This window comes from Miscanthus floridulus, chromosome 7, assembly GCF_019320115.1.
Source record: "Miscanthus floridulus cultivar M001 chromosome 7, ASM1932011v1, whole genome shotgun sequence".
NCBI lineage: Eukaryota > Viridiplantae > Streptophyta > Magnoliopsida > Poales > Poaceae > Miscanthus > Miscanthus floridulus.
Genome location: NC_089586.1, coordinates 114,585,971 through 114,595,372, shown reverse-complemented (window position 1 = coordinate 114,595,372; position 9,402 = coordinate 114,585,971). Strand labels below are relative to the sequence as shown.

General features: G+C 47.1%; 1 protein-coding gene across 1 annotated transcript; it reads left to right on the top strand.

The window, feature by feature from the left end:
- Window positions 1–654: 654 nt before the first annotated feature.
- Window positions 655–5,334, top strand: LOC136467647 (GPI-anchored protein LLG1-like). The gene is made up of 3 exons (XM_066466415.1): window positions 655–1,025; window positions 1,118–1,177; window positions 4,713–5,334. Exons 1-3 carry the CDS (start codon window positions 932–934, stop codon window positions 5,066–5,068), a joined length of 510 nt encoding a protein of 169 aa, XP_066322512.1. The 5' UTR covers window positions 655–931; the 3' UTR covers window positions 5,069–5,334.
- The last annotated feature ends 4,068 nt before the right edge of the window (window positions 5,335–9,402 follow it).

Below are 9,402 nucleotides of genomic sequence, written 5' to 3'. Positions count from 1 at the left end.
ACGAGGCGGGAGGACACTACTACCGGTCAACCGGTTGGGGAGGAGGGAGGAGGGAGGAGGGAGGAGGAGATTGGGAGAGAGTGTCAGCAAAGGTGTATTTGAAAGAGGACATATACATAGAGTAGAGAGGATGACCAGAGGGATGAGAAAATAAAATAAAATAAATTAGTAACAGATGGAGAGAATATGCATATATAGACTTAGAAATATACTATGTCTAGATATATATAGTTAAAACTATTATTAAAAATAGAACGATAATTTGAAATGAAGTGGTATGTTTAAAAAACACCTAATCCTAATCACCGTCTTTGATTTGATCATCCGTGATCCTCGTCACTGGCCCCAGTTCGCTTGTCTTCCGAGCCGTACTATTTCAGCGAACAAACAATGTTTTTCTCTCACAATAAATCAACGAACAGTACTTTCAGCTATAAATTTTCAGTGACTGAAAATACTATTCACTGATTTATTATAAAAAAAAATATTTTTCGTTCACTGAAATAGTACGGCTCACCAGACAACCTAACTGTTTCCCTCCAGCCCAGCTACAGCTAGCGTCCACTGCCAACCTCGCCACCGTCACGTAGCAGGAAGTAGTCAGGAACAGAGGAAGAATCAAAACCGCGTCCGCGTCGAGTCTCTCGGCTGTCTGGCTCTGGCTTCTCCAAGCTACCCCACCACTCCACCACCCCGCGACGCTAATTAATTCCAGCTGCGAGGAGGCTAGAGCTTGGCAGCTTGCAAACACCACCAGCGAAGACGTCGTGGCGCGCATGTGGGTGGCCTCTGCATCCCGCGTCCCACCGCCACCGCCGCTGCCGTCGTCGTCCTAGATCCGACAGCCTCACGAGCTTCATTTCCTCGAGGCCAGCCATCCCGGCGTCTCAGCAGCAGCAGCGGCGAGTTCTTGCTTGCTGTGGGAGGGCGCATGGCGATGGCCGGGCGTGGGCTCTTGGTCCTCTTCTTCTCGGCCGCCGTGGTGGCTGGGCTCACCTCTGCGGCGAATGGTCCTTTCCTGTCCGGTACGACTTCTTTGCTCCGGTGTTTCTTGCTGTCTGTTTCGCTTTCCGGTTTCGTAGCTGATGGGCTGGTTCTGTTTGCTCTGCATGAGCAGATAGCGTCTTCCAGCTGAGCGCCGGATCTACAGGGAGAAGCTTGCTGCAGGCCAAGAATGGTACGTTTCATCCCTTCCTTTCTCCTTTAACCAATTCAACCTGTGATTAATTTTGATCTGAGATTGGGACTTACGTGCTAGCGCACCCCTCCATTAATGACATAACAGTTTGGGTACAAACTGGATTACACAACCTCTTGGAAGAGGGATGTCTCGAGTTTAGCAAGCAATTTGGATGGAGGAATGGAGAATCGGAATTGGGGAAGGACGATAGCTCTAGACGTAGGGAGAAGGGCTAGAGGGAGAGGAAACGGAAGAGGAAGATGAACAGGACATGTCTCTGAATTCAATTCATTGAGTTCTCCTTTCTGATGCAGCTGCTCTTCTTGTGGTGTTGCCCTTCAGCTGCTTGGGCCAGTAGGCAACATGGCCCATGGCGCAACTCCAGCTCATACCTTGGATGATTCCTCACATTCTCCCCTCCATAAAATTTGACTTGCCCTGAAGTCAGATGCAAAAATGTCAAACCACCGGTATCCCATGGCACTTGTGATTCTTCAGTGCTATGACTTGACCTTGTTCCATTTGTCTTTTTCAGTTGTTCCACACTCAATTCCCTGCAGCTCAGGCAACTCCTTTGTTGTACATTGACAGACCTTTATCTTCATGGTTGCCCCCAGACTATTCTGATGTAGTTGCTCCTCTGAGATGGACTAAAAGTGGATGCTTAGCCAATTTGCGCATGCTGCTGCCAATGTTCAGAGCTTGACTATGAATTAGTGTGATTAGATTTAGGTGCACAAGTCTGAAACTTTCTAAAGGTAGAAAAGCCTGCGGAAAGGACCACTTTATTATAACTTGTGTTGACATACTACAATCTTGTTGGGAGACAGCAACTCAAGAATCACTTCATTCTCTTCCTGTGTCATTCTCATGCCACTGCCAACAGAAATCACCCTCTCAATCTTGTAGTGCATTTCAAACACATGCCAGGACAAACCACCATGCATCTGCATATCTCCTGGATACCATTGCTCTTGTACTTTCCTCGTACAATATGTAAGCATGGCATGAATCCCACTGCCAACAAGAGGAAGCTTACAAATAATTCTGCATGGTGTTTTTACCACTGGAAGCACCTAAAAGCCTGTCCCTACTGAATGCAAACACTATTGTCTGCATGTGCTGCAAACTTATCAATATATGTTGAAGGAAGATTGCACACAATACTCTTCTTGCGCCTCTTGTATTTGTACAATTGGACTGTTACTTTGACTTGTGTTATCAATGCCACCTCAAACAAATTATCTCCATCATGCAACAGTGCAACTTTTGCTGTTGCAATATTGGTCATAAACAGAAACGAACTCTTAACCATCCAATTTCCAGCAGCTCAAATAAACAATGGAGTACAGCTAGTTATCAACTGCAGAAGCAAAGCCTGTATGTCCAAAAACATCGGTCAACAATGATTTGAACTGAAATATTTTAACTCTTCTAGCTGACAATCCATCATCATGCTTCTGCTGCCAAACTACAGGAAGTTTAGGCCATTGAGCACTCACAGAATGCTTATTGTCAAAGCCCTCATGATGCGTTCCATCCTCTCTAGTGAAAGCTGCACCCAAGTTGTAGTTTCTCAGCAAATTAGCACAGGCTGCAATTCTATTAGTTCCACAACCCAGCACGCCATCTGCTCACTGGTTAGCTTGATGAAAATGCACTCCAATGAAGCAACTGAGCATTTATTCAAGGACAGGACAGCACAGAGTGAAAGCTCCAACCAAAACTGTTAAAACTGTCCAATCAAATTTCACAGATGCTAGAAATATGTTCATGTGGTAGTGACCATAGAATCAACTGCAGCAATCCTTTGGATAGAATACACAAGCTTGCAAAATAACCACTGCATACCCTTACGCCAAGCAAGTCCAAACATACCACCACATGGCCTTCTCGAATCAGCACAATGGAACACACTTTTATCACCATCTTGCGTTTCCAATTTTCTACAGTTTCAGCATGCACACATGAGATCTCGATGAACTGGAGGTTTCCTAAGCAAAATAGAACTGCTCCATGCTGTAACCAAATGAGGAACATTGAAGGACGGCCATGGTAGTAGCTTAATGTAGCTTTAAACCCCTCCACAGCCTAGGCTGTGGCTGGTTTTGCGCCCCTCGTGCATGTAACAGCTGTATGCTGACTCTTCTTATGATAAATCAAAGCCAGGAACTGGATCTTTCAAAAAAAAAGGAGGACGGCCATGGCATTGGCTGAATCTTATCACTACCATTAGCAATCTTCATGAGTGTATGCAATGATAGCCATAGAACAACTGTCCTCTCTAGGCCGCTTTGCTCCTTGCTCCTGTCCAGCAGCATATGCTGACAATGGCTCAACAGCTTGCGGACGCAGAACTTGCAGCCATCAAGTGAGTGCTCTCTTGAAAACATGTTTATATCCAGTGCCATGGTAGTCCAGAATGAAGGTGGAACAACCTTGGAAATGTTCCCTAACATCTTCAGGCCAGTGATGCATGACCCTTGGCCATTTCATTGAGCCCATGGTGGGTGTCATGCACTAGCAAAGTTGAGCTTGAGGTCCTAAGGCTTGGAATGGAGACGGCGAGCAGTGTAGATGTTGGAGATGGTGTTAGCGTAGCTTCTGCAGCCTACATGGAAGCCAGAATGTCAATGTCAGTGCCCGGAAATTCCTTTGAACACTTGGTCGGCGTGACAACAGCGACGTCACTGGCCGCTGCGTCAATGGCTAGGGCTTCTGCAGCAGCAATGCTGGTGTCGGTGACGGTCACCTCAGTGATAGCAAATGAAAGGCTTGCTACTATGTTTAGTAAATGCATAGGAGGAACAGACTCTTCACTACTAAAGCTTCAATGATGCATATGAGGAACAGTGCACAAGGTGCATATTATATGCTTATAGACACTTAGACAGTGACATGCAGCTTGTGGACTCGGAGAACACCTGTTCATTAGAATTATGAGCCATCATTGGGGGAGTATGGCCAAGTTTGTCTATTTGTAAAACAAAAAATCCAAACATCAGGAGCCATCAAAATGGTAGGAGGTGATGGTGATATGCTTTTGTTAGCCAATTTATATTCATGTCCGTGTCTATACATCCCCAATCCTTATCATAGAGGCAATAGAGAGCGAAACAAAAGAAGGATATTATCAAGCCTGTGTCCCTATGATGGTGGAGCAGGAACCTTTTTTCCTTCTAAACTGAACTGTTCAGAATTTGGATAGGAAAAAAAAATGGATACTTAAAATCAATTGTTAGTGTGACATGGAAAATTTCATTGGAGGAACTAAAAGTCAATTAAGAAGGCTGGTCCTAGCACTAATCGGCAACAAAGAAACCAAATTCTTCAAGGTAGCACCTCTGCAACCTTGGCTCATTGCAATTAGGAATACATATATATTGCTTTTATCTTGTGCCGAGTAGAACAAACTGAGCATATCTTATATCATCTCTTGACACACCTCTGGTCACATTCCGTACTTTTACTACTTATATATTGCATAATTATATTTTCTAATTTATTAATGCCTACCTATGCTTATCATCAGGTTGCCCTGTGAACTTTGAGTTCCAAAACTACACAATCATCACAAGCAAGTGCAAAGGGCCAAAGTTTCCAGCCAGCGAATGCTGTGCCGCACTCAAGGAATTCGCGTGCCCTTATAATAATTACCTCAACGACGAGAGCAACGACTGTGCATCGACAATGTTCAGCTATATCAACCTCTATGGCAAGTATCCACCAGGCCTGTTTTCCAGCGAGTGCAAAGAAGGCAAGTTGGGGCTTTCTTGCGCAGATGTCCCCCAGAGGGACAGTGCCACTGCAAACAGTGGTTATCACGCTCAGAGCAGCTTGCTTGCGTTGATTACTGTCTTGAGTGTGGTAGTAGCGTTGTTCCACTGAACTATAACTCCATTCATTTTCCCCAAAGATGGTGTGTTACACTGATGAGGCTTGAGTTGCACCTTTTGGTGCTCATTGTGGGCTTCCAGGTTCTTCCTTTTATGTGTAAAATCTCTCTAATGTAATTCATGGCCTACTGCATATTTTTCTGAATTCGATTTATCTGTCAGTGTCAATGTTAGCTTCTATCTCAGTTAACTGTATCATTGTATTGTAACCGTTGTGGTAAATTAGGACGAGTATATATAGAATATCATTCGTACGAATGGTTTGCCTGTTTCTGTTGGGTCAGACGTCAGAGGAATGGAATTGATGCTTCACCATATTATGTTCCTCTGGAAAAATGTTGTGTTTGCAACTTAGAAAGTATTGTTGCAATTCCTAACTATTGTGTTTGACAAGAAAATACTTAGAAAGTATTGTTGCAACTCCAGATTATGTTCAACGGCAGTCACCGACAGCTTTCGGTACTCTCGAGAGATAAAAGGTCCCTATTTGTTTCGCTGAAATTTAGCTTATGTTATGCTTACTGCTGAGTTGTTGTGAAAAAAAAATATTATTGTTTGCTGAAAAGTACTGCTAAAGCAGTGGTACAAAACAGGCAAAAAAAAAAAAAAAAACACATTGTTTTCGATGCCACAAACACACTGTGCAGTGTCCAGAACCTGCCATAAAAAAAAGCCAATCCATACGTTCCGTATCAACAAAATGCCTGGTGGCCTGCATCACCGACCAGGAAAATCGCTACATGCGCCTAGAGCGCGCGTAATGTGCTGCTCTAGGTAGCCGTACTAGTTAATGGGCTTATAGCATATTAAAATTATATCCCGCACGTTGATACACAAATTGCAGATGATTTAAAATAAAATTATACTACATAAGAGATAAGCTATTATAAATTAATATTGATAGATGATTGACACACTGATATGGATAGCTAAATGTATGCTAGTAGGTGATGTCATTGACATGAATACCATAAATGTATGTGCTAGTGCGTTGTACTAATTACATGTGCTAGTGGACTGATGAAGTGAATAACTTGCATGAGGAGATATAATGTTAGTGGGTTTTAGTATTATAAGAGTTATAGATTTAGGCCACTGTTGGATTCCACCATTAGCTCAACTTTAGTACACTAATTTGGCCAGCTAAAGTTTAGCCAGGGGCTATTTAGGACCCTCTAACTAATTCATGTTTATTTACCATGCTGCTCTTACTTTTGTTAAACCCGATGTTGATACACAAAAACTAGAGGTGTGCAATTTCGTCTTTAACCATGCTTTAGCTAGGTTAGAACAACTAAAGGGATTGTATACATTTTGGCCCCCCGCTAAAGTTTAGCTAAGTTTTAACATGCCCTCGTTCGGAATCCCTAACAGCTAAACTGGTGGAGGGACGTGTGTGGCACTTCTACCTTCGATGAGGCAGCCAGGTCCTAGAAGCTACATGAGTGTGCGTGCATGGATCTCTGTGGATGGTCGGCTTGGTGAGCGCTAGAGACAGCTTCTTATGCGTTTGGTTTGGTAGCTTGCAGCGATCTACAGTTGGCTAACCCTAGTTGGTGGTGGCTAGTCCGGTGTAGTACATCGTCTTAACAGGCGGCGTAAGCGGATCCGATTACGGGTGGGCTACACGGCTTGCAACAACCTACGGTGGCTAGTCCTGCTTGGGCAGCAGGCTAGCCCGGTGTGGATCGTCGTCGGTAATGACGACGCGAGCGGCAACGGCAACTGTGTTTGACGTCCTTAGTCGTCTAGGAGGTGGCGGTGCAGTGTGGTGGTTTGGAGTTGATGGTGGTTCTCTTTTTTCTTCTTTTGTTGAGTTGAGCTTTGGCGTTGTGCTTGTGCAGTTCGTGTCGATGTCCCAATCTGATCGACTAGAGTTGTTTGTTTTCTTTTTTGTTGAGTTTGTTTTTGGTCGTGTTTGTTGGTCGTTGTTATACCGTTGTGTTAACTTTGGGCTTATTTTTCTTTTTAGGGCCTGTTTGGCAGGGCTCCTTCTCGGCTCCGGCTCTAGCTTCACAGAAGAGCCTTGCCAAACATTTTGCCAAAAGAGCCGTTTTTCAGTGAAAAACAAAGGAGCCGAAGCCGGGCTCTAGCCCTTATGAGGAGCCCTGTCAAACACCCTCTTAATATAATCGACAGCTATCGGATATCTATATCCAGGTATCCGAGCCAAAGGATTAATGAGCGTCATGTCGGCTCATTCGATGGTTAAGGACGCAACTGCGGCCTCGTCCGACCCCCAGGGGCCGGGCCACGCCTTGTCCGACTTCGAGGACGAGGTTTCCGCCTCGTCCGACCCCAAGGCATGGGCTCCGACTCCGAGGATGAGGTTTTCGCCTCGTCCGACCTCAAGGTGTGGGCTCTGACTCCTCCAACCCTAGGGAGCGGGCTCCGACTCGTCCGATCCCACAAGAAGGGTTCCGCCTCGTCCGACCCCTGAGGGTCGGATTCCGTCTCGCCCGACCCCCAGGGCAGGATTTTTGCCTCGCCCGTCCCCTAGGGGTCGGATTTGCTATCGGACAAAAGTAGTGGCCCCAGGGTGGGACCCAAATCGCTTCAACCACTACGGTGTGGAGGCGCACGCCTATGAGCACGTCTCGGGTGCGTTCTGATGCGACTAGTGGTCGCATCAGGCCATGCTAGGAGACTCACATTGCCCACCGCGACAATAGGCCAGCACTGTGCTGCCAACTCCCTGTCTGACCACCGTCCAAACACCAGTCAATCGATGTTAGTTGACTGGCACTGTATCGCCAGCCCCCCGTATGGCCTTTGCCAAGGGACCCTTTGACCATTTCGTCTACTCGGATGGGATGAAAGATAAGAATGGTGCACGACGCCCGCACGTATGCTGCAGCGGCCAATAGGACCCTGGTGCGATGTCGCTGCCACCATAATCTACAGGGTTAGTGGGACCCACACGAAGAGGAGGACGACACACCCCCAGGAGCCTTATTTCTCTTTCTCTTTTCCCTCTTCCCCTTCCGTTGTAACCCCTGCTTTCTCTTGGCCTATAAAACAGAAAGCAAGGCGTCCCACTAAGGGGCATCGGTTCACCGCACCACAAGAGATCAATCGACCGATAGATCGAGCAGTAGAAGCATCGAGTAGTTAAATAACAGAGACTTGGGAGCTCCTCCCTCTCTTGCCAGTTTGTAACCCCCTACTATAAACTCAATGCTAGTAACACGAGTAGCCCAAAACTAGACGTAGGGACATTCTGTTCGAACCAATATAATCCTTGTGTCCTCCTAGCACACCATCCGAGCCAGACACGCAATATTACAAATTTACTCATTGGCGTTTAGTGTTTACTCAAAACACCGACTATTGGCGCGCCAGGTAGGGATACTTTTGTGTGTCTCGACATCAACACCAGGCCTCGGATGGCTAGTCATGGCATCAGCTAAGTCCTGGGCGCACATGTGCGCTTCAGGGACCTGGACTTCATCGTCACGGTGGAGGGAGAGCTGGCACGGGTGCCCATCGTCATTCAACCCCTCCACTCCGCTGGCCTCGAAGTAATTACCGAGGCGCTCGAGGAGCTGTGGCTACGTGTGCCGGAGGCCCATACCCCTAGGAGCGGCCAGCTCCTCGACTTCGACTATGGGAGGTTGGAGCATTAGTTCGGTGTCTTCCTGGGACCCCAACCGTCCCAGGAGGGCCTGCGCCACCTCAACTTCTTGTTCGCCAACGTCATGATGCAGCTTACCGGGAGAGAGCCGCTCTCCCCAAAGCACCCTGATAGTGCTCCCGTTCGGTCTCTGCAACGCCACAGAGACCGTTGGCCACCTTGTGGCGCAACGCATAATTCCATCCCCCGCGAATGACGAGTTCTTGGGGGTGATCAAACACGTCACAAAGTCTTTCAATGACCTCCTCACAGAGGAGCCAGAGTCACCCTCTGGCTCTAACTCCAGCAGGGGGAGCCATCACCCCTCTCGTGAATGCTTCATGACAGGTACCCCTGAGGGACACATTGAAAGCATCCACGAGGAGGAGGCTACTCTGATGAACGACCTCGACGGTGAAGTCAAGGGGGATGCAGGAGCCCCACCCCACCTATGGGTGGAGCAGCTGAAGGCCCAACACCTAGAGCTTAAGAAAGCGTGACTCTAGCTCGAGTAGTTACACGCAGAGCTCGATCGCAAGATCGAGCACCACGGAGATAGGGGCACGCATGTGCCATGGCCCATGACATAAACTGGAGGATCGTTGAGGATGATCAAGCACTCCCGCACTTCGCTTGGGCAAGCTAGAACATCATTGCTGTGGCCACCTTGCTTAGGGGGCTTTCGGAGCCTGCGACGCCCGAGGATCGATGGG

Coding starts and splice junctions, on each gene's coding strand:
- LOC136467647 (XM_066466415.1), top strand. CDS start 932: ATGGCGATGGCCGGGCGTGGGCTCTTGGTCCTCTTCTTCTCGGCCGCC. Junction 1,026..1,117: donor GAATGGTCCTTTCCTGTCCG/GTACGACTTCTT, acceptor CTGCATGAGCAG/ATAGCGTCTTCCAGCTGAGC. Junction 1,178..4,712: donor CTTGCTGCAGGCCAAGAATG/GTACGTTTCATC, acceptor GCTTATCATCAG/GTTGCCCTGTGAACTTTGAG.